Source organism: Rhinoraja longicauda, chromosome 17, assembly GCF_053455715.1.
Source record: "Rhinoraja longicauda isolate Sanriku21f chromosome 17, sRhiLon1.1, whole genome shotgun sequence".
Classification (NCBI taxonomy): Eukaryota; Metazoa; Chordata; class Chondrichthyes; order Rajiformes; family Arhynchobatidae; genus Rhinoraja; species Rhinoraja longicauda.
The window spans coordinates 15658200-15684488 of NC_135969.1; the positions used below are offsets into that span (position 1 = coordinate 15658200).

Below are 26289 nucleotides of genomic sequence, written 5' to 3' on the forward strand. Positions count from 1 at the left end.
GAGCAGAATTAGGCCACTCGGCCCATCAAGTCTACTCCGTCATTCAATCATGGCTGATATATCCTTCCCTCTCATTCTTCTGTCCAGAACCCCTGACACCCATACTAATCAAGAATATATCAATCTCCACCTTAAAAATATCAATCGACTTAGCCCCCACAGCCGTCTGTGGCAATGAATTCCACATATTTGCTACCCTCTGATGAATCTGTGAAATGTATTCTCACAGAAGGCTGGGATAGCCAAGTCAATGAATATTTTTAAGACCGAGATTTCTGAAAAACATGGATAGGTGATGTCTCAGGTTGGGATCCTTCTTCAGACTCTTTAAAAATCCTTTGTCTCCTTGTGCAACACCCTACAATAAAATCATTGGGGAGTTTGATCCTGCATCAGTCCTCAAGTGTAATGCTATAGATCCCAGTAAAACTAGACATGAACAAAATTACTGGCAAATCCTTGAGTTTAATTTTTAAGAGTGAACTAGTAGAACTTAATGTTGGGTGTTCTATTTGGAAATGCTGGCAACAACCAGTGAAATTCAGGATATTGTTTTCCATTATGTTGTCGTTGAATCTTCGATTCATTACGTGGAATAAAGTTCTTAATTTGTTATAGCCCCACAAAGTTCCAGAGTACAGATACGAAAAAATATTTGCATCTTCTGGTTTTAATATCCACATTTGATTAAGACTAAAAATGTTCAAAAATCTGGGGGCATGCTTGGAATATAATTCCACAAGTTTGCAGTGGAGTGGAAATACTAGTCTAACAAATGCCAGTGTATTTTTTTTGTCCACTGTATAAAAACTAAATAGAAAATATTTCTCATTGTAATTAGTTAGCCAACCGTGGGGTTTTTCTGCGAGATGGAAATTGGATTTCAGCATCCCTTACATCATGTCTCACATTGATAGTCATGAGATTTTATTTAGACAATAGGTGCAGGAGTAGGCCAACCGGCCCTTCGAGCCAGCACCGCCATTCAATGTGATCATGGCTGATCATTCTTAAATCAGTACCCCGTTCCTGCCTTCTCCCCATACCCCTTGACTCTGCTATCCTTAAGAGCTCAATCTAGCTCTCTCTTGAATGCATTCAGAGAATTGGCCTCCACTGCCTTCTGAGGCAGAGAATTCCACAGATTTGCAACTCTCTGACTGAAAAAGTTTTTCATCATTCTAAATGGCCTACCCCTTATTCTTAAACTGTGGCCCCTTACATTCTCACTATGAAATAAACAACATGCAAGATTTTGGTTCAAGTACAGAAATGAGTTTCAAACAGCGGAAGGGCAAAAGATGCATGAAACTTCTGCTTACATAACACGCTACTGAAAGAAAATATGGCAATATATTCTATAAAATGGACCCTTTTAACGTGTAGTGCTGCTCTTATATTTGTTTTACAATCAAAACTTAAATGGTCACTTTAGAAAAGCAATCGAGAATAAAGCTGATAAAGACTTACTTTGAACATTCGTGGTGCCACATAAACATTTCTTCCCGACCACATCTGTTTGATGAGCTCAGCATATGCCTCAGCAATTTCTCCTCTCATCCCCAAAGGGTTCTCCCGATTCAGCTCCTCTTCATACTTGCCTTGTAGAAAGTAATCTGTCAATGGACCAGTGTTACTCAAACACTGAAAGAGATCAAAATTGAAATCGTTCTTAATCATCTTTAATTCCATCCCCACTACTATGTTGGTCGGCAGGGAATAAGTTCACAACTTAAGTGTAAAAATATGAATGTTTCACCAGCAATATAATAAAAACATTAAAATCTGTGGAGTCTTACCTGCAATGCTGAATTCATGAAGCATGTATTACCAAGGTTACTCAGGCCACAAAGGCCTGCTTGACTCGGTGATTCCCTATAACTACTGTTCATAGAACCATATCCGCTTGATCTGAAACAAAAAAACACACCAATTGAATTCTCATATGTTGGAAAACAGTATTCATTATGCTTTTTAAGAAGTTGCATGCAAATAGAAGTTTGTATGTTACAGTATCTGCCATCTTGGACAATTATACAAGACAGCGCAAAACATTTAATGTTTAACATTGAAAAATCAAAAGTATTCTCCCCCAAGACATGGAATTAAATTACAGAGATTTTCCCTCTGAAATTTAAAATAAGATAAAAATTGTTTGAAGTAGCTACAATACAAATGACACCAAATAAAGCAATTACAACCATGCAATTAAATTTTGTGGTACTTAACTGTCCCAAACCAGTAAAATTAACGAATGTACATTTTAATTTAGTATAAAGAATATTCTCATTAATGTTTGTCAAGACAGTGGGCAAAATTTGAACATCATTCTCTGTAAATGTGGAGATACATTTGATTGCAGACAACTTTATTTTAAATATGTAAGGAATAATATTTTCTTCAAGAAAGTCAGGCTGAAAAAAAATCATTTTAATTGCTAAACGTTCAGGAGAGATCAAAATTATAGTTCAAAAGTTTATAGCAAAATCATGGCACTGCAGAAAGAGTTGATTATTTTTTCATCAATGGGGTTAATAATTCATGCTAGAACAACAAAACTTCAAGGATAATTTACTCTTATTCAGTAAAAATTTAGCAAAACAAGATTTTTTTGAAATTGTTGAAAGGTGGAGCATTGAACAACTTTTGATTCAATAAAAGTCGAATGTGCAGGGGTTCATCTCATTTAAGATTTAATTTTAAGTAAACGAAACAGATATCAGCAATCTCTGTCTGCTGCTTGGTCCTAGTTTCTTTTCCAGTTTCCTTGTGTGAAAACATGTAGGGCAATCAAATAGGATAAATGAACAGAAGAGGAAAAACAAGTTTAGGTGAATGATGAATTGGGAAGCTTAAAAGTCATCGGATAACATTCCTTTGTCTGAAATAATAAAAACTGGTTATAATCAAGGCAAGGTTTTTCCACCATTCAGGTACACTCACCCCCTGGTGGAGCTGGAGCTGTTTAATATGTTGCTGGAGTTGTTGCTGTCACCATTAGAGACTGTAGAAGGGGAGGACAAGGATGAGGACGAGTATGAATTGCTGCAAGTCGAGGATTTTGGAGAGGTAGATAAATTTCTGCTGGTGGCAGTGCTGGATCTGTCATAAAAACAAAGGCACGAACACGGATTTACAAATCATATTGCCACATGCAAGTCAACGCTGTCAAGACAATGCTTTTTAGAGTAGTCTTGCATGCCAAGCAATACAATTACTTAGTAAGTCAGCAAATGGGAGGGGAGGACTTTTTTCAGAAATTGATCACTGCTGAATGTCAAATGTAACAGAGACTACATCTATCACAACTCACTCTGTTGGTTCTATAAAAGGGCAAAGCAGCAGAAACAATGATTGTAGGAGAAAAATAGAGAAAATGTGTGTGTTGGTGTGTTTACTCATTATATTTTAAGATACTGTAAAAAAGCTACTAAACCCAATAGGTTTCCATATCATACTCATGAAAAACATGATCTGTTACAAATATTAAATGCCATTAACTTTTAAATCATATAACTGCATCATTACATGAATACCGATTTCAGTTCAACTAAACATAGCACAAAAAGTAAGGAAATTTGTGTTTGGTAGATTATTTCTTTGTTGTAACAATGCTTCTTGCTTCAATAAATCTTATACCGTTGGAAAGCCTGTTTATTTCCCTTTTAAATGGTGCCACATTTGTAAGGAATATGCATTTGTGGGATGAGCAGCAGAGCTGAGTATGTGGGTTGCGCCCATGAAAAATCTGCCAAATCTTCTCTGCCAATGCCAAACAGCTTATTCTGCCATTGACTCTTGTTCGGTGTTGTTTGGTGGATTGGATGATTGAAGTCTGAAGAAACAAGACATATTGGCAATTTAACAATTTATTCATTTAATAAACAGGAGCCTCAGTAGCGTGTGGAAGAACCATACACAGCCACAACAGCCTGGCACCTCCTCCTCATGCTGGTCACCAGCCTGGTCACACACTGTTGTGGGATGGCATCCCATTCTTCAACCAGCATTTGTCGCAAGTCAGCCAACGTGGTTGTGTTGGTCACTCTGGCACGAACAGCACGCCCAAGCTGATCCCACAAGTGTTCAATGGGGTTGGGGGGGGCGTGTCCAATGCTTGGCTGAGTAGACATAACTTTTCAGCACTCCCGAAAACAAAGCTCTAAACTGCTAAAAAAAGGACAAACTAAAGGAATCAAGTACTTTAAATTAAATCAGAAAGTATACAGAAAGTATGCAGAACGTACGGATGCCTTCCAAGAAAGTAAAAGGAGGAGTACAACTGCCACAGAAGCAAGCAAAGGAATCAAGAAAAAAAATCGAAGGTAGGCCCACAGCTCTGATGGAGCAGGGGACTAGATTTGGTGACCCCTCGGCAGGCGGTGAGTCTGGGGAGGGCTCCGGTTTTTTTTCGAAGCTGGAGTCTACTACTCCCAGCAAGCGCTCTTTGACTCGGGTCAAAATACGAGGGAGTCGCCGTGAGTTACTAAAAAGGCCCACTGTTTGCTGAGAGGCTGCTGATGTTGTGTCTGGAGTTTCGGACTCGAGTGACGATGAGGTAACGGGAGACTCCACAAGCAGTGGAAGTGGAAATGAGGAAGCAGAAGAAAAGCAAGAAGATACAGAGACTAATATGAAAACGATGCTTCAAGAAATTATTAACAGGCTTAAGAAAATTGAAGGAGATAACAAATTAATGAGGAGAGATAACAAGAAATTTCATAAGACTTTGAAAAAAATGGAGAAATTTCAAACAGTGACAAATAAAGTGGATAATATACAAATGGAAAATGAAATGTTAAAATCTAGAGTGGAAAAAAATGAAGACAGTATTACTGCTGCAGCAATTGAAAGCAAAAAGATGGCGGAGAAGTTGGATGCCTTGGAAAACTATAGCAAGAGAAATAATGTTAAAATTGTTGGTTTGCCAGAGGGAGTGGAGGGGGAAGACCCAATTAACTTTTTTCAAGATTGGATAGTGACCATTCTGGGAATAGATAAACAAGGTCGGATGGAAATAGAAAGAGCACATAGGGCTCTAAGACCGAAACCCTCGGCTAATCAAAAGCCAAGATCTGTGTTGATTAAATTTTTAAGATACCAAGATCGAGAATTGGTTTTCAAAACAGTCGGGAATAATATAAGAGAGGGAAAACCAATAGAACATGAAGGCACTAAAATAATCTTTTACCCAGACATCAGTAATGCCTTGTTGAGCAGAAAAAAAGAATTTAATAAGGCAAAAAATATTCTATGGAAGAAAGGCTATAAGTTTATTTTACTGCATCCGGCTACTTTGAAGATTATGATCAACACTGGAGAAAATAATTTTTTTAAAGACTTTGTCAAAGCAGAAGAGTATGCGGAAGAATTGCCATCGAGATATGCTTAAGAAGATTCATGAATGAATGATTATTAATAAGATCTGTATACTATAGAGGGGATTAACTGTATTAAGGATTGTTAATTTTTAGAAGTACTTGATATATCGGGGGGGTTGGAGAATGTGGATGCTCCACCATAATCATGGGCACAAGTGTGGTGCGGACCACACCTCGTATAATAGAGGGGGGTAATGTTGCTAATCTATTTATTAACAACATTAGAGGGAGGGTCTATTTCTCTATCTTTCTTATTTCTTTTCTGTTTTTATACCTGGACTATGGAGGGGAGCACACTGAAATACGGCACAATGTAAATACCGGAAGAGGTATCAAGGTAAGGAAAAAGGAAAAAGAAAAAAAAAAGAAAAAATGAATGGATAATACATTAAATTTTTTAAGCTATAATGTGAATGGGTTAAATGGACCGATAAAAAGGAAGAGAATTTTAACAGAGATGAAAAAATTGGAAGTAGATATAGCTTTCTTGCAAGAAACACATCTAACGGAAAAAGAGCATCAAAAGTTAAAGAGAGATTGGGTGGGAAGTATGGTCGCATCTTCTTTTAACTCAAAAGCAAGAGGGGTTGCTATCCTAGTTAAGAAAACGCTACCAATTAAGATACAAAATATTGTAAGTGACCCAGTAGGTAGATTTGTAATGGTACATTGTCAAATTTTCTCAGAATTGTGGACCTTAATGAATATATATGCACCAAATATAGATGATGAGAAGTTTGTGCAGGGTACCTTTTTAAATCTGGCGGAAGCACATGAAAATATATTGATAGGGGGAGATTTCAATTTTTGTTTAGATCCAGTAATGGATAGAGCATCAAGGACAACGACAAGGACAAGAGCAGCGAAGACAACCTTGAATTTAATGGAAAATTTAAATTTAATAGATGTTTGGAGGAAAAGCCATCCCAGGGAAAGAGACTACTCCTTTTATTCCAATAGACATGATACATATTCTAGAATAGATCTATTTTTTATTTCAGCTCAATTAAGGGGTAGAATAATACAAATAGATTACAAGGCTAGATTGTTATCGGATCACTCACCATTATTAATGAAAATTACGATGCCAGATAAAGAACAGTCAGTGTATAGATGGAGACTCAACTCTTTACTATTGAAAAGGCAAGACTTTTGTGATTTTATTCGAGAACAAATTGAATTATTTTTGGAAACAAATTTAAATTCAGTTGATGATAAATTTATTGTATGGGATGCAATGAAGGCTTATTTGAGAGGCCAAATTATAAGCTACTCATCTAAGATAAAGAAAGACTATAGGAAGGAACCTGAAAGATTAGAAAAAGAAATCACCGTATTAGAAAAAGACTTACAGAAAACTTCTTCAGATACGAAAAAAATACAACTTGCAAATAAAAAATTTCAATACAATACTTTACATACTTACAGAACAGAAAAACTAATATTACGAACTAACCAAAGATATTAAGAATTAGGAGAAAGAGCGCACAAGGTATTGGCATGGCAACTGAAAGAAGAACAAATATCAAGAACAATAAATTCAATTAGAACAGATCAAAACATTATTACTTATAAACCTAGAGAAATCAATGAGGTATTTAAGCAATTCTACACTAATCTGTACCATTTTGAATCTGAAAAGGATGAAATTAAGATAAATAATTTTTTATCCAAGATACAATTACCAACAATCTCTAATGAGGAGCAGATGGGACTAAATGCCTCCTTCACTTTGAGAGAAGTGGAGGAAGTATTATATTCTTTACCAAGTAATAAATCTCCAGGGGAAGATGGTTTCCCGCCTGAGTTCTATAAAAATTTTAAAGATTTGTTGTTACCAGTATTTATGGAAGCGATACATCAAGCGGAAAAAACTTCTACATTACCAGAATCCTTCTCACTGGCAATTATAACCGTAATTCCAAAAAAAGGGAAAGACCCTTTAAATGCATCTTCTTATAGACCAATATCATTGTTGAATGCAGATTCTAAAATAGTTGCTAAACCTTTGGCAAGGAGATTGGCAGAATATTTACCGAAGCTGGTTAAAGAGGACCAAACTGGATTTGTCAAAAAAAGGAAAATATCTGATAATGTAGCAAGATTTATAAGTATTTTACATTTAGCACAGAAAAGAAAGGAATTGAGCGTAGCAGTTGCTTTAGATGCTGAAAAGGCGTTTGACAGGTTAGAATGGGATTTTTTATTTAAAGTATTAGAGAAGTACGGATTGGGAAATGGTTTAATTAACTGGGTAAAAGCTCTTTATAAGCAACCTAAAGCCAAAGTGGTGACAAATGGCCAATTTTCTCAATCATTTAATTTGGAAAGATCTAGTAGACAGGGATGTCCCTTGTCACCGGCTTTATTTGTATTGGCCATTGAACCTCTCTGGCAGAGCTAATAAGATCAGATTTAGACATTGAAGGATTTAAAGTTAATCAGGAAAATCACAAAATTACTTTATTTGCAGATGATGTTTTAATTTGTCTTACTAAACCATTGGAATCCTTAAGAAAATTATATTTCAGACTGGATGAATATGGGAAAGTATCAGGATACAAAATTAATAAAGATAAAATTGAAATAATGCCTCTTTCTGAAGGTAATTATGATCAATGTAAAAGAGAAAGTCAGTTTAAATGGCAAAAAGAAGGCATGAAGTACCTAGGGGTTAAAGTAGATAATAAGTTAAATAATCTGTATAAACTAAATTATAAACCACTAATTAAAAAAATTGAGGAGGACTTGAAGAAATGGATGAATCTTCCAATTACATTGCTAGGGAGAGTGAACTGTATTAAGATGAATATTTTTCCGAGGTTACAGTATTTATTCCAAACACTGCCTATACCTTTACCAAATAATTTTTTTCAAGAATTGAATAAAATTGTGAGAAATTTTCTTTGGAAAGGTAAAATGCCAAGTGTCTATGGAAAAATTAACATGGAAATTTGAATTAGGTGGACTGCAATTACCAAATTTTAAAAATTACTATCTGGCAGCACAAGAGAGTTTTATTTCATCCTTTTATCAAGAGGGTGGAAAACAAGCATGGGTTAAAATTGAAATGGATAAAATAAAAGAACTATGCCCAGAAGAATTTATCTATAAATGGGAAGCGAAGCTATTAGTTAAGGATCAAGAGTCACCTTTGCTAAAACATTTAATTAATATATTGTTGAAAACAGTTAAAGCTAATGATAAAAGATTTTTTCTAACAGCTAAAACTCCATTAGTAAAAAATAGATTACTGCCGTTTGCTTGGAATAATCAAATATTACAAGTCTGGGAACAGAAGGGTATTAAACATATAGGAGATTGCTACGAAGGAAATAATTTTTTGACATTTTCTCAATTGAGAAACAAATATCAAATTCCAGGGAATAGTATTTTTTTCTATTATCAATTACAATCTTTTTTAAGGGAAAAGTTAGGTAATTCAATGTTTTTATTTCAAATGAAAGGAATTGAATCCCTGATTTAGGGCAAGGGAACTAAAAAAATTATATCTTCAATGTATAAATTGTTACAAAAATCTAGTCCAAAGACAGGAATTCAAAAATCAAGACAAAGATGGGAAACAGATCTGAATATTAGCATTGATGAACCAAGTTGGGAAAGATTATGTTTAGAAAGTATGAAAAATACTATTAATGTGAGATGTAGTTTAGTACAATACAATTTTTTACATCAACTATATTTAACTCCGAAAAAATTAAACAATTTAAATCCAAATTTACCTGAAATTTGTTTTAGATGCAACCAGGATGTGGGTACTTTTTTACACTCCACATGGGCATGTCCGAAGGTAACTCCTTTTTGGAAAGACCTAAAAAACTTTTTGGAACAATTGATGAATAAGACCATACCATTGGATTCAAGGTTGTTTTTATTGGGAGATACTAAAGGAATATTACCAAGATTAATTTTAGATAAATATCAGGAAAGATTTCTCAAAATAGCAATAGCAATAGCAAAAAAATGTGAGCCGGTCACTTGGAAAGATCACAATGAAATAAGAATTGCAAGATGGTATGCAGAAATGCGTAGTTGTATCCCATTAGAAAAAGCTACTTATAATCTGAGAAATAAATATGATTTCTTTTTGAAACTTTGGAACCAATTCACTTTAAAACTAGGATTAAGAATTGGAAATATTTAATTTCAGGATTGTTTTGATACCCCTAAAAAGAATTTAATGAGAAATTAGCCGGAAGTGTTTCCTTCTTGTCTCCAGGTTTCCTTCTTTCTTTCTTCTTTCTTTCTTTCTTTCTTTCTTTCTTTCCTTTTTTATTTTTTTTATTTTGTTTTATCTTTCTTCTTCTCCTTTTCCTCTTTTTTCGAACTGGGGGGTTGGGTGGAGGGGGGTTGTGGGTGGGGAGATAATACAGAACAATACAGGTATAATCGAATTTAAAATGTATAATCGAATTTATAATGTAGGTACCATCGCGTACTATGAGTTCATACATGTATTTGTTTTGTTAAAATTTAAATAAAATTAATTAAAAAGTGTTCAATGGGGTTGAGGTCAGGACTGCTGGCAGGCCATTCCATCCTCTCCACTCCCAAATTCTGGAGGTAGTCTCTGAGAAACCCTGCTCTGTGGGGGCGAGCATTGTCATCTTGGAGGATAGAGTTCTGTCCCAGACTGTGGAGATATGGGATTGCCACTGGTTGCAGAATCTCATCTCGATATCTCTCTGCATTGAGATTGCCTCCAATGATGACAAGCCTCGTTTTTCCAGTGAGGGAGATGCCGCCCCACACGATCACACTGCCTCCACCAAAAGATGTTACTCTATCGGTGCAGCAATCAGCATAGCGTTCTCCGCGTCTTCTCCACACTTTGACCCTATGATCCAACTGCCGTAGGCAGAATCTGGACTCATCGCTGAACATAACGTTCCTCCACATGTTCAGGTTCCAGTGCACGTGTTGCCGACACCAGCGCAAACGGGCCTGACGATGAAGGGCAGTCAAAGCAGGCCTCCTGGCAGTCCTACGAGACCGGAGATCGGATGCGTGCAGTCTGTTCCGAATTGTCTGGGCAGAGAGCCGTCGGCCATATCATCCTGCAAACCTTGACTGCAAATCTGTAGAAGACAGCCTACGGTTCCTAAGTGCTGACAGGGTGAGGAAACAGTCTTCTTCGGGTGTCGCCTTCTTGGGACGCTCACTTCGCGGCCTGTCTCTGACATCCCCCGTTATATGGAACTTGGCCTTCACTTTGGAGATGGTACTAGGGCTCACTCCAAATAATGCCGCAACTTGGTTTTGCGGAACACCAGCTTGAAGTTGTCCTATCGCACGGGCCCTATCCAGATCAGTCAAACGTGGCATGCCGATTCTTGGAGCAGACACCTACTGACCACTGTAGCAGGGCCCATGCTCACAGATGCTGCCAATCAGGTGCCAATCAGGCACCTGATTGTCAGCACCTGGGGGTACCAGAAGCTCAAAACAAGAGTCAATAGCAACAGCAGAATAAGCTGTTTGGCATTGGCAGAGAAGATTTGGCAAATTTTTCATGGGCGCAACCCATATACTCAGCTCTGCTGCTCATCCCACAAATGCATGTTCCTTACAAATGTGGCACCATTTAAAAGGGAAATAAACAGGCTTTCCAACGGTATAAGATTTATTGCCAAGAAGCATTGTTACAACAAAGAAATAATCTACCAAACACAAATTTCCTTACTTTTTGTGCTATGTTTATGTAGCTTCATTGGTTTAGCCCTCAAAATGTAAGAGGTGATAGGCACCAATAGTTTGATTAAGACATTATGGAAAGGCTTGGAGTTCCTTGTATTTCCACAGAAACAGACCAACTGTTTTAGTAATTTACACTGAGGGTTCTTAACATTTTAACTATGGCTCAAGAATTTCAGTTCACCAATTTGCCATCAGCCAGTTCTCCCTAGTGTCATTAGTATCCATCTGAATAAAAGAGAAAAGAAAGTGTAAAGGTAGATTTACCTAATTTAATAAATACCATACCCCCCAAAATAGAGCTCTGAGGGTACATTTTTATTTTTTCCTATTTCAATATCGAAACTGATAACAAACAAGCAAATTCCATGCCCTTCGGCTGCGATTAAGGATATAACTTGCTCAGAAAGTCCCTCAGCCTACGTACATGTATTTAAAATTAGTGAGCTGCCACTGCATTTACTGACTGTACTTCTTCATACTCCTTAGAGAAGTGGGGTAGGTAAAATGATAGAGCAACTGCAACGACTAGCACCATTATTTTCTCTCTGGCTGTGTCAGCCTAGACACCTTTTATAGCTCAAAGATTAAGTGAACTGTTTGCATTGACAGTAATTCTAATAGGAAAGCTATTTAACCACTGTAGAACAGGATGGCTCACACGAACAATTTAGCAGATGGCAACACAAACTTCAAATAGATTTCAGCTATTTATACTTACCCTGAGATGCAAAAAGAAATTAAACTTGTATTTAAACTATATTTAAAATAAAATCAATTATATGGAAATCGATGAGGCACTAGAAGCCATGAGGCAATGTTCTTAATTTTTCATGCAGAAGTTATATGGATTGAGATTGGGGGGGAAGAAAAAACATGGCAGGAATTTGAACTTGTGTAAAGAATGTGAAAAAAACACATTGGGGGACCAGAAACTGGTTGGGGATTTTAACCTTCGCAAAATTGACTGGGAATATCATGGTGTGAAAGGTCTGAACTAAAGGGAGAAGCTGAACAGGCTGGGAGTCTGTTCCTTGCAGCACAGGAGGATGAAGGGTGATCTTATAAAGGCGTATGAAGTCAGGAGAGGAATAGATCACAGTCTCTTGCCCAGAGTTGGGGAATCAAGAACTGGAGGACATAGGTTTAAGGTGAAGGGGAAACGATTTAATAGGAACCTTGAGGGGTAATTTTTGTTTACACAAAGAGTTGTAGGTATATGGAATGAACTGCCAAAGGAGGTAGTTGAGGTAGGGACTATCACAACATTTAAGAAACAATTAGACGGGTACATGGATAGGACAGGTTTTGAGGGCAGGCAGGTGGGACCAATGTAGACAGGACATGTTGGTTGGTGTGGGCCAAAGGGCCTGTTTCCACACTATGTGACTGCATGAGCAGCAATTATTCATCAGCCACATGGCTAAGAGCAATGAAACAGCAAAGTAATGACCGAAAGGTTAATTTATTTGGAGTCGCCCATTGAGCAAAGGATATCGGTGAGATATCTCTGGCCTTTGATTCGTGAATTTAAAGTATGTGAACCACAAAAAAACCCCATAGAATCTTGGTCAGCACTTCACTGAAACGTTGGTTGGTCACAACACAGTGCTGGTAGGTTGGGATGACACTGCAGTCAATGTTCAAAACATACCAAGAATTTATGCAGAAACAAGGAACTGCAGATGCTGGTTTATAAAAGAAATTGCAAATGCATGCTTGCTTTTGAATTTAAAAATTTGGATATTTTAAATGAGCAAATTCAAAAATGTTGTATTGCAGATTTATTCTGTTGCAGATTAACTTTGCAAGAACATATACTCAGTATATTTAACATTTGGACAAATAAGGCTACAGAATGTGCCTGGTCCATCACAAGTATTGAGATTCTCATCATTGAAGGCATTTTCAGGAAACACTGTCTCAAAAAGGCAGCTGATATTAAACCCCCACACCAAACTTGCCTTGCTCCAAACTCGTTGCTACCATCGGGAAGGTGGCACAAAAGCCTGAGAAATTCAAGAACTGCTTCTTCCCATCAGCCACCAGACTCTTGATCATCCTGCACAGCCTTTACTACAACCCAAACTCAGCATGGAACTACAAGTGACTTTTTACTGCGAAGATTTCATTATGTACTGATGCTTACATGATTATGATCTGGTTTATGTAGTAAAACGGATCTGCAAAGCTGCAGCCAGTAAAAGTGTCAGGGTGCATGTGAATACTCTTGATCTTAGATTCAATTTGAGAGAAAGAAAATATGCATGTTTGATGCTGCCATTCACTAAATTGGACTACATGGAAACTCGGCCCAAATCTTTCATGCAGATCAGTGGGTACCCTTCTGTATTTATTCAATAACCTCTGCACATTATGCATAGCCCTATATGGGGAGGTTACCTTCTTTACCCCACATAACTTTAACAATTTCAATTATATTAACCTCCTCTGCTCTAAGGAGACCAGATCTAGCCTTTCGAGTCTTTCCTCATAATCGATCCATTCCAGGCAACGTCCATGGTCTCTTTCTCCCAATACTCCCCAAGGCCCTACCATTCATGATGCCCCAGAGCTCCTGTTTATCTGGATTAAATCCCATCTGCCATTTTTCAGTCATTACCAACATTGATATCTTTCTGCAGCTCAAGGTAACCTTCCACACTAACAACAACTCCACCAATCACTGTCATCCGTGAATTTGCTGGCCTTGCCCTCACCTCCTTCATGGATCTTACAAATAGCAGGGATCCCAGCCATCTGGGACTCTTAGTCACAGGCATCCAATCACAAAAACAACCTTCTTCAACCACCCTCTGCCAAGCCAATTTTGATTTACAGTAGGCAATTAACCTACCAACCTACACATCTTTGGGATGTGGGAGGAAACTGGAGCACCCAGTGGGAAAACCCCACATGGTCACAAGGAGAACGTGCAACATTTATAGTGACCAGGATTTGGGGAGCTAAAAACCCCCAAATACATACTCATTTCTTTGCACATTTTATTTGGCAGGTTGAAGCTATTGCTACTAGCTTTAAAATAATTTTGTCATTGGCAATAATCAAATTTTATTCAGTCTCCTTTCTCATTTTTCCCTTTCTTCTGCTTCCGAAGGCATCAACGCCAATTATCCTCTAATACCCCAAACTACAAATACACTTAAATGAGCCAAATCCAACTTTCCTCAGTTCCCAATCTGTTTGAAATCCACTGTCAAGTATGCTGAGAAAACGTAGAAACCTTAATACCATGCATTGATTGACCAGAGGAAGTACAAACCTCAAGATTTTATACGATAAAACACACACTCTAGTTAACTTTTGAAGTATATGCTCATCTTTACCGCCTCAAGAAATTGTGGAGAAATATAACTTACTTTGTTTGAGAAGTTTGTCTTGGCCATGTTCCATCTTCATTCTTCAGTTCTATGACCAGAAGCTAAGGGTGGTGGTGGGGTGGGATGGGGGGGGGGGGGGGGAGGGAGATAGGCACTTAGCATCAGATTACTTCAGCAGAGGAGTTTGTTTCCCTCCGAAGATTTAAAAAAAAATCACATCTGCTTGTTCCCTTTCAATGCAATTCATAACCAAAATCCATGTCACATACTGTAATTTATCAAGACATTCTTTGAAAATTATGACACCTTGAGTTGCTGTGCAGTGGATGAAAATTTTATGTAACATTCTATTCCCCATGTATTGGGCCCTACCTAGAATTTTAAAGTTTTTCAAATCTCTAAAAACTGTTAGACTTAATGTAGCCAAATCAATGGCTGACGTAACTAAACAGCCATTACTTCATTTAGCTGAAAAGACTCCTCTACAATTTCAGTGTAGGAAAATAACGGCAGATGCTGGTACAAATCGAAGGTATCACAAAATGCTGGAGTAACTCAGCAGGTCAGGCAGCATCTAGGAGAGAGGGAATGGGTGACGTTTCGGGTCGAGACCCTTCTTCAGTCTGAAGAAGGGCCTCGACCCGAAACGTCACCCAGTCCCTCTCTCCTAGATTGCTAAACTGATTTATATAGATTATATATAAATCCACTCAAAATTATACTTTTCTTACAAAATCTCAACTGCACTCATTACCATCCTCAGTCTTCATGCAAAACATCAAAATGCCACACTCACCTGGCCCTGATACAGACCAGCATCTTGCACTGTGCTATCTGGCTTGTTAAGTGGTTCATAAGTATTTGTCATGTATCTATTCCACAACCTTGTCTCCTTCTCGAGTGAGATACTGAACAGCTTTCGCATCTCCTTCTCTATTGTATCTTTTTTTGGGGAAAGAAAAGTACCAATTACAACAAATAAATAAATGAATTCAACACAATGGTTCTCAGAACAGCAAGTAAAAATATCAATGACAGCAACATCTCATGTATAAAGGGGCCCTTTTAAAACGAGATGAACTCTCACGATAGACACAAAAAGCTGGAGTAACTCAGCGGGACAGGCAGCATCTCTGGATAGAAGGAATGGGTGATGTTTTTGGTTGAGATCCTTCTTCAGAGCTCCCCTCTCACAAGATTCCATTTTCTTTTTACATGGAACATTGCACATCTTGTAATCAAAGTATTAGTGGCATGGAGGAAATGCAAGAACTTGGAATATATTTTGTGAAACAGAAAATTCAGATTTCTCTCCACAGCAAAAGTAAATAAACTTCTCAAACCTAAGCCCCACTCAGACGGAAGGTATTTCAATGGAAACCAGCAAAAAAATTCAATCCTTAACCCAATTCTAAATGCGATGGACTCCCATATAAGAATGCCTAGCGGGGGTAGTGGAAAAAATTTGAAGGTATGTATGTTGGTAATCTGGCACAACTATGAAGTTCTAATAAATTCTAAGAGTTCCAAAGTACAACGTTAATTTTTACCGACAGGAAATTTCAAATTGTTAAATTAGAATTTGCTCAACATTTTAGCTTTGTGAAGTATGAACCCCAAGATATCACATGTGGGTCCCGACCCAAAACATTGTCTGTCCATTCCCTCCGCAGATGCTGCCTGACCCACTAAGTTCCTCCAGATCTGTGCGTTTTGCTCAAATTTCCAGCGTCTGATGATTCTTTCAGATGTCTCCATGTCACATGCTTCATTATTTGTAAAGTTTTGGGAGCTTTTTGGCTTCATGATTAATTTTCCTCATCTAGAACCAGAAGTGGCTCGAGTTCCACCGTGTTTCTAGCACGAGAAGGAAAGCGTGATGGTCTGAATGACGTTCTCGCAAAATCAAGAGCCGGGTTAGTTTCTTATGCTCATTATCAGATGATTAGATGGCTACATTTTCCAGCCAACTATAAATCAGTGGAAACCTAACCAGAACCTAGTGTTTTGAAACAAGAACAGTAGATGGGTGTGCATGACAGAACTGTTCCAAGTAGGAACTAGAGGAATTGCAAATGCACAGCTCAGACAGATTTACATTATTCCTTTCCCATCTACTGACTGCTCGTAAATAATTTGCCACTTGCTAAAGTCTAGAGTTTGACACGGGTCAAGGCCTCCACAAATAAGCTTAAGCAGAGAACGTTACACAAGATGCAGATCCGAGGAAAAACATGAAGATTCAAAAACACAGCACCATTCATGGCTGCAAATTGCTATTAACCCACAGCAATCATGAAAATGGTTTGAGATAAAATGAAATTTAACACGAGTCAATAAGGAGAATGCGGGGGGGGGGGGCGACAGTCATTTCTGATTCTTGGTGAGTTGACAAAAATTTGATGTGCTTTTTTCAGCAAATCCATTAATGAATGAAGAAGCCCTGCAGAGAGGCGCTATTTACTGTGAAAAGCAACATTGCATCGTTTGTTCTGTGCGTAATTTTTCCTCTCCTTCTCCCTTTCTGCCAATTCACCACACACCTGCAAACAACAAGCCCATTTTCAAGTCCAACTAGAGTGATACCATGGGATAAATGGTCTGGACTTTCATTTTATACCCGGTTGTAAACACAATCATAGTGTCTTTTTAATAGTTTCTTCTCAAAGATACCTCTCTGCGTGCAATATATATCATTAATACTTCTAAGCCCATATCATGAAAAATAATTCTTGGGGATTGGGATGCACTATGGTTTTAATATAAAATATTCTTAAACTTGCTGTAGTAATTGACTTAATTCAATAGTCTGTGTTCACCAAATTTAATAAAGTACAGCAAGGCTGACCAACATTTGCAGGTGTAAATAACAAGCAATTAACCTTTTTTGCACCCAGAAACAAAATCATAGGTAAAGCTAACCAGAACCCATTGTTTTGAAAAGGGCACCATTAAATCCACAACAGCCAAATCACTTTAAATAAAAAAGACAAAGCGCTGGAGTAATTCAGTGGGTCAGGCAGCATTTCTGGAGAATATGGATGGGCGATGTTTAGGGTCAGGATCTTTCTTCAGACTGATTGTGGTGGGGGGTGGGGAGGAAGCTGGAAGAGGGGTAAATGCAGTAATCCAGTCAGTCCTAATCCTCTCCTCTTTTCCCCTCATTGTTTTACAAATTATTTTTCCTCAAATGCTTAAAAAAAAATTGGGGTTTCATAGGCAAAAGGCAGAATTCATAGGCAAAAGGCAGAATTCAGAAGCTGTTAGAAATCTTTAACAACGGAAAATAGTGGAAATACTCCGCTCCATAGTAGCATCTACAGTGAGGCAAACAACTCATGTTTCAGATCAATACATTTTCATCAGCTCTGATTATAAGCTTATGCTGACCTGAAAAGCAAATGTTTCTCATTCTCCAAAAATATTACCTGCCCTGTTCAGTATTTCCATTATTTTCTGCTTGCATTTGGGTCTCATATTTTGGTTAAAAGCTTCCAAGGGACAAATTTCCTCAGTACAAACTTGAGATTTGTTCCACTTACTTCCAAAAGAGTGTGACCCACTTCCTTAATACTTCTATCGTGCATTGTCTATCTAAAAGAAACAATGGTGTGCCCTTGGAGTACTGTGATAAGTTTAAACTATTTAAAGGGAACTAATGCCTTCTTCTTCTGTCGTATGTCTTTTAGACCTGCAGCTCCGTTGAGGCGAGCCAGGCCAACGTGTCATCGTCCAGGTCAATCTGACCTTGTTCACCATTCGGTGGCCGGTATTTGGGGCAACTGGTGACTATGTGCTCCACTGTCTGTGTTGGGTCCCCACACTCGCAGAAGGCACTGTCCACGAGACCCCACCTCTTCATCGCTACTCCATAGCGTCCGACGCCTGTCCTCAGGCGATTGAGGGTTATCCACTGCTTTCGGGGCTGGTCCTGGCCAGGGACGTCTATGGGTTCACCGATGTAGCGGTGTAGCCTAGATGGTTCCGCTGACTTCCACTGATCTCTCCATCTCGTCTTGACCCAGGTGGCCTTGGAAGTGTCAACCGGCGTTGTACAGAGCAGCTGGAGGGCTTGCATGGCAAAGGGGTGCCGTGATTTGAGGCGCACATGTCGTGGTGTCTCTGTGACGATCTGTTGGAGAAGGTGGAAATCACTCGTCCGTGCCTTTCGAGAAAGGGCCAGCGTGGCTGCTTCTCGTCTGATGTTGGCCGGGGAGATGCCGGCAAGGTAGGGCAGTAGTTATACTGGGGTAGCTCGTAGGCATCCGGAGACAGTCCGCAGGGCGCTGTTGAGGGCAGCATCCAGCTTCTTAGCGCGAGGGCTACGGCACCAGACCGGGGCGCAGTACTCGGCGGCTGAGAACACAAGGGCCACTGTGGACATGCGCAGTGTCTTCGTCGTGGCTCCCCATGTGGTGCCGGCTAGGCGGCATATCAGTGCGGCAAGGGCGCTTATCTTTACCGTGACACCTTCCAGGTGTTTGAATGACAGCGTTCTGTCGAGCTTCACTCCGAGGAATGTGGGGGCGGGCTGGGACTGTAACCGGGCGTTATCCACCATGACGTTCATCTCGCGAGTCGCTTCACTGTTGTTAAGATGGAACATTGAGGATGTTGTCTTACCCGTGCTGAGCTTAAGTCGCCAGTTCCTCAAATATGAAGACAAGATGTTCATGTCTTCAGAGAGGCCCTCTTCTGCTGCTTCCCAGGATGGCTTACTGAGTAGAATGGCCAGGTCATCAGCATAGCCATACTTCTTTGACTGGGTTGCAAGCAGGTCATGGATGTAGATGTTGAACAGCATTGGTGCCAGCACAGAGCCCTGTGGGACGCCGTTCTTGAGTTTCCTCACCCTGCTGCATTGGCCGTTGCTGGTGTGTAGCCGGAAGCTGCGGTTGCTCGGCATCTCCATGATGAAGCTCACCGTGTGCTTGTCTGGGATGGTTTCCAGAAGCTTCATATGTAGTCCACGCAGCCAGACAGTATCGTACACAGCTGTGAGGTCCAAGATGACAGCGCCAGCCTTCTCCCCTGCCTGGAAGCTGTCCTCTAAGTCTTGGCACAGGAGGTTCACCTGGTCCGCCGTTGACCTACCGCTTCGGAAACCAGCCTGTTCTGTGGGAAGCTGGGGATCGATCACTGAGTTGAGACGTGTCTGAAGGAGACGTTCCAGGAGCTTGTATGGGACACACGGCAGTGAGATGGGTCGGTATCCCTTGGGGTCATCGCTGGGCTTGTTTGGCTTCGGCAGAGCGATCACCTTGGCATGGCGCCAGATCTTTGGCAGCTTCAAGCAGCAGAAATACATGGAGAGGAAGGAGCACGGCCAGCTGGTTGCCTTCTTACCTTGGTTTTTTATGTATTCCGGGTGAATGCCTTCGGTGCCTGGTGCATTACCGGTTCTCAGCCGTCGGATGGCCTGCTCGATTTCTTGCCTAATAAATCCAGAGTGAAAGGTGGGGAGAGGAGTTGGGGGAGAAGTTTCTTATTTCCACAAAACCTCTTGACTCATCACAAAACCAAAAAGAATAACTGTATGATGCAATATTAAGAACAATGCAGTGGTTTAAAATTGATTGGAGGATTTCGTTTTACAACAGAACAGAAATTACAAGTTATCAAAAGTGTTTTACCTATGGTATCTGCTTTGCTGAAGTGGCGTGTCACCACATTGTCCATGTTGTTGTTCTCACACAATTTCAATTCTAGGAGGTAAACCTCTACTTTACAATGCTTCACAAACATTCCATGTTCAACGACCTGAGAATGGAATACACCACAGCATTAGAAAACACAAAGCCAACGGATCATGGAAACAAAAATAAGGATTAGAGCATTTGTATGAAAGACGCAATGAGTAGATTTTTTAAAAAGAGATATGCCCCCAAATTTTTACCAACAGCTCAAACTGGCTGGCATACGGCTCACTGGTGATACACTTTCTGGCAAACTTGTGAACTGAACGAAATATTACACTCAAAAGAATATTGAAGCACTGTATGCCAACATTTGAATTGCTGCAATCTAGTGTGATAGTTGAATTAATTAAATGTGTTAACCCCATTTAGGCGGTCAATGGCCAAGTTCAGATACTAATTATGCATGTTTTTTTCTTAATATAAAGACTGAGCTTTGTAAACTAGTCTCAAATATTCGGTAATTGAGCAAACATTAACTTGAGTCAACCATTAACTTGCAATTTTAGTTCCTCATTATTTTTCCAACAGGGAATGGTGCTCTTTTTAAATGTATAAATTTATTAATAGAGGGTTGAGACAATAAAACACTAAAATAGTGAACATTTTTCAGCAGTTTATTAAGCTAAAGAGACCAAACATCAAATTAATTAAAAAATATATCCAGAAGGCATTACCTCAAGGAATGTTAAGGACAGGAAGAAGCTAAAGGTTTAATATATTTACATGACAGATGGTAGATTATTCCAAAAAAAACATTTTGAATCTGAATTTAAAAAAAATGCTGCTGTGGGTTCGGAAATAAGGACAAAACATGCTGGAAATGCATTCGGTCAGGTAGCATCTCTGGAGAGAGAAATAAAGTTAGTGTTTCAGGTCAAAACTGGGATAGGAAAAGTTAATCTAAAGTTGCAGAGTCTGATGCATTAACTCGGCTTCTCTTTCCACAAATGTTGCAGGACCTGATTTCCGGGTATTTTTCATTTGTAGTCAAGTCAAGTCAACTTTATTTGTGAAATACATATACAAGATGTGCAGTGAAATGAAAGTGGCAACACCTGCGGATTATGCTAAAACTACAAAACAGAATAGAAAAATAACTTTTAACACAAAAAATACAGTAAATTAAATTAGTCCCTGGTGATATGAGAGTTAACAGTCCTGATGGCCTGTGGGAAGAAACTCCGTCTCATCCTCTCTGTTTTTACAGCGTGACAGTGGAGGCGTTTGCCTGACCGTAGCAGCTGGAACAGTCCGTTGCTGGGTGGTAGGGGTCCCCCATAATGTTGCTGGTTCTGGATCTGCACCTCCTGATGTATAGGTCCTGCAGGGGGGCGAGTGTAGTTCCCATAGTGCGTTCAGCCAAACGCACTACTCTCCGCAGGGCCTTCCTGTCCTGGGCAGAGCTATTCCCAAACCAGATTGAGATGTTTCCGGACAAGATGCTTTCTACAGCCCCAGAGTAGAAGCACTGAAGGATCCTCAGAGAGACTCTGAATTTCCTCAACTGTCTGAGGTGGTAAAGGCGCTGCCTTGCCTTGCTCACCAGTGCGGCAATGTGTGTTGTCCATGTTAGATCCTCTGTGATGTGGACTCCCAGGTATTTAAAGCTGCTCACCCTATCCACAGTAATCCCATTTACCACCAGTGGCGTGTACGTCCTCGGAAGTTGAGCCCTTCTAAAGTCTACAATCAGCTCCTTAGATTTTGTGACATTCAAGAGGAGGCTGTTGTCCTGACACCAGAGTGCCAGATCAGCCACCTCCTCCCGGTAGGCCTTCTCCTCGTTATCAGGCCCACCACCACAGTGTCGTCAGCAAACTTGATGATGGAGTTGGAGCTGAACCTGGCCACACAGTCATGTGTGTACAGGGAGTACAGTAGGGGGCTAAGGAGGCGACCCTGGGGGGAATCCTGTGTTCAGGGTGAGGGGGTTAGATGTATGTCTTCCCATCTTGACCACTTGGGGCCTGGCGGTGAGAAAGTCCAGGATCCAGGCACACAGGGGAGTGTTAAGCTCCAGTTTCAGCAGCTTCTCAGCCAGTCTGGTGGGGACTATTGTGTTGAAAGCTGAATTAAAATCAATGAACAGCATCCTCACATAGCCCCCCTTCTGGCTGTCAAGATGAGAGAGAGCGGTGTGCAGAACCTGGGAGACCGCATCATCCGTGGATCTGTTTGGACGGTATGTGAACTGCAGCGGGTCCATATTGTGAGGGAGGAAGGCGCAGATGTGGTTCTTGATCAGCCTCTCGAAGCATTTCATGACCACCGAGGTGAGGGCCACCGGCCGATAGTCATTCAAACAAACTGGAGAGGCATTCTTTGGCACTGGTACGGTGCTTTTGAAGCATGCAGGGACCACGGACTTGGCCAAGGAGAGGTTGAATATTGTGGTGAGTACTGGAGCAAGCTGAGTGGCACAAGACTTTAGTACTCGCCCAGATTGGCCATCTGGGCCTTTCATTTGTTCAGTTTTAAAAAATCACCATCAGGCAGGGAGCATAATAAATGTAACTCTTAGCTATTGAAAACTATATTTAGGAAACATTTTCTTTAATCTTTTTGCTGCAATGTTCCCTGTACATATACAAAGTAGTGTACTATTAACAGTAATGAACAAATAATCGACTTAAGAGAATTAATCCTGCCATTTGCAGACTAATTTGAGAGTTGATGCTAAAACAATTTATGACTGTTGTAAAACCAAAACTGGTTCACTGATCTCATAATTGTGTCTAGTTCCACGCTATAAAAACAATATTTAATATATAAGCATTCTAAAAGGTCCTCAGAACAGCAAGTTTTTATTTAAAATCTAACATGCAAACATAAGTGTTTTGCGCTCCAAAGTCACTTTATTTCATGGCATGCTGCCTTTATTTTTCCAGTATAAATTAGCATCAAAATTAACTCAAAATTTGTGTCTGCACAATTAAGTACAAATAACCTGAAAATCAGATGCTAATAACCCATACCAATATTTTGTACAGGTTGATCCAGGTTATGAATGATCTCTGTTTTTGCAGACATCCATGAATCAGAAAACATACATCACTTCATATGTAACCATACCTCCACTATATTGTAATGAATGGCATTACCGAGGGTTAATTAATATGAATATTTATTTATTGCCTTCCCATGCATGGTTACAATGGTACAGAATTGGGATATTGCACACTCAATGGTTGGTTTTGAAGAGCTTGAAGTATCAATGGCTATTACATTATGATAGACTACTGTTGCACAAGTATCAATAGAAGTGATTGCTTGTTAATTTACAAAGCAACTTTCTTAAGTAGCCTCCAGTGGTGAATCTGGGTACTTAAGAGACATTGGAGTCCGATTGCTGCAGGGAGTTTACCTGTAACTTGTTGCTACCAAACCACCTTCCCCCAGCAACAATTTTTTGTTTGAACTTAATATATATATGGGAGCATGTTCATGTATAGGGTGTGATTAAGTCAGACATTCGCAATTCGAGTTGATATACAATCTTACCTTTCGTACAATGGGCTCCTGACCCTCAATGCATGCATACCAACTGACCAACTTGTTCCAAGCTTCTGTGGGAACCAAGACATAATCCAGCTCATCAATCAAATGTTCCTTCAGGACCTGAGAGTCCACTTCTGCATTAAAAAATAGTAAGGTACTACAAGTTAAGATATAGCAACATTAAAGAAACCCAAGTTTCCTTTGAAGAAAGAATTGAGTTCAGAGTTAAAATAAAAATGGACACATTACTATCAAAGTCAAGTATGACTTAAATACTATTTTAAACATGGATCTTTAATACGGTTTCTCAAAATTAAAAAGAATCAGAAAAATAGAGATCCCTTGGTTCAAAGTGAGAAGATAAAGGTGCAATGAAAAGCGATTGGTCGATAAATTGTATTTTCCAATGAAAGTGTTTTATGTTTAAATGTATATACAGAAAATCTTTTCATTGCCCTAGCTATTCCATATTTACATAGCTAACTCTTAACTGATTTGTCTGAAGAAGGGTCTCGACCCGAAACGTCACCCATTCCTTCTCTCCCGAGATGCTGCCTGACCTGCTGAGTTACTCCAGCATTTTGTGAATAATTGCCAAATAAAAAGGTTAACTGCACAAGCAGCAGCAATCAAGAGTCCTAGATATGAGAGAAAAGCTGCAGGTATTTTATGTCAACGGATTATAAACGAAAAAAAGTTGTAAGTTCCGGTGAATTCAAATTATGTAATGAGGCGTGGTTGCTTCCAGCACAAATGTGGATCTTGGTGTATGGAATCACTGAATGGCAATAGCAGGGTCAGAGCAAATTACCAGGAGAGAGATTCTTGCATGATGCAAGGACAAATGTTGTCGTGAAAAGTTAGCAAAAAATGAGGTTTAAGTACTTTCACGTTTAATCGGTAAAATTAAGTGTTTTGACCGTATAATTTGGTTAATAGTTGGGTTTTTTGAGATAAGTTACAGTGGCCAATTAATCTTCTAACGGAGCACGTCAGAGAAACCTAGGCAATAAATGGGAGAAAGTGCAAGCCATCCACAGAATACTCAAGGCCAAGACTGAACCTCAGTTTACTGGAACAACAAGTTAGAGCGTGACTAAGGTACCCGGGCCCTCTTGAATGAAATTTTGTGAAGATTTGGTTCTCTCTGGGTAAAGAAACTCCTTATCTCATTTCTGAAGGTATCACAAAATGCTGGAGTAACTCAGCATCTAGGAGAGACGGAATGGGTGACGTTTCGGGTCGAGACCCTTCTTCAGACTAATGTCAGGGGGATGGTCTCCGTTCTGATAGGTTAATGCCTCATTTTGAGACCGTGACCCCTTGCTCTAGACAAATCAATTAGAGACAAAAGATACTGCCAATGCTGGAATCTTGAGTAAAAAACAAAGTGTTGGAGGAACTCAGTAGGTCAGACAGCATCTATGGAGGGAATGAGCAGACAACGTTTCAGATCAGGACGTTCTCCAGACCTTCTGAAGAGAACATCTTTACATCTATTCTGACAATTCAAGCAGAATTTTGTTTTAATGAGTCCAACTTGTTCTTTTAAACTGAAGAGAGTTTAGACGGCTTAATCTCTCCTCATTAGAACAAAACCTCTCGTCACAGGATTCAATCAAGTGAATTTTTGTTACTGTCCCCCCTATTGCACTTATATTTCTTTAAAGTAGAAAGGCAGACACAAACTTTGCGGTGTGGCTTCAATAAGACATCTTTATTCTTGTACTCAAATCCTCTTGAAATATAGGCCAACATACAAACTAAACTGAATTCTCTAATTTTAGATAACCCACACCCATGTTCCTTTCCAACTCCAAGTCGAGTCCAACTGGCCCGCCTAGGTTTGCCCCTTGCTCATCTTTTCCAACACATCCCGCTCCCATTACTTAGATTTGTTACCCTCCCCCACGTAGATCCATCTGCCCATCACCCACCGACCTGGGTTTCTTCCTCCCTGGCCTACCTTTCCAATCCCCTCCCCCATCTGCTTCCATTTACCCATTATTCTTAGATAGATACAAAAAGGCAGAGAAATTCAACGGGGCAGGCAGCATCTCTGGAGAGAAGGAATGGGCGACATTTTGGATTGAGACCCTTCTTCAGACTGGTTAGGGATAAGGGAAACAAGAGATATAGACAATGTTATGGAGAAATAAAGAACAATGAATAAAAGATATGCAAAAAAGTAACGATGACAAAAGAAACAGGCCATTGTTAACTGTTTGTAGGGTGAAAACGAGAACCTAGCATGACTTGGGTGGGGGAGGGATAGAGAGGGAATGCCGGGGCTATCTGCAGTGAGAGAAATCAATATTCATACCACTGGGCTGTAAGCTGCCCAAGCAAAATATGAGATGCTGTTCCTCCAATTTGCGTTTAGCCTGACTCTGACAATGGAGGAGATCTAGGACAGAAAGGTCTGTGTAAGAATGGGAAGGAGAATTAGTGTCCGGCAACCGGGAGATTGCCCATTATCCTTCCTTTGTCAAGCTTCATATCACTTACTGGTCTGTCTCTACCTTCTCCCTCCCCTCCTTTACCTGTTTCCATCTCTTTTCCCTATATCCGTTTTCACCCAACACTCACCAACTAGATTCAAAACTGCCCCACCCACTCCTGGCTCCATCTGCCCATCACTGCCGCTCCCCATTT

The 26289-nt window shown here is 39.7% G+C and overlaps 1 protein-coding gene across 2 annotated transcripts in view; it reads right to left on the reverse strand.

Moving 5' to 3' along the window:
- Positions 1–26289, reverse strand: part of usp4 (ubiquitin specific peptidase 4 (proto-oncogene)) — a 68972-nt gene that overhangs the window by 26152 nt on the left and 16531 nt on the right. Inside the window, exons 3-9 of one of the 2 annotated variants that reach the window (XM_078414206.1) lie at positions 23638–23768; positions 20071–20197; positions 15234–15379; positions 14477–14538; positions 2944–3102; positions 1800–1911; positions 1471–1644 (exon numbers count right to left, since the gene is read on the reverse strand). In XM_078414206.1, coding sequence (XP_078270332.1) covers positions 1471–1644; positions 1800–1911; positions 2944–3102; positions 14477–14538; positions 15234–15379; positions 20071–20197; positions 23638–23768 — 911 coding nt within the window. Of the gene's footprint in view, positions 1–1470; positions 1645–1799; positions 1912–2943; positions 3103–11149; positions 11325–14476; positions 14539–15233; positions 15380–20070; positions 20198–23637; positions 23769–26289 lie in introns of those variants that run through there. The other variant, XM_078414207.1, reaches the window with a different exon arrangement.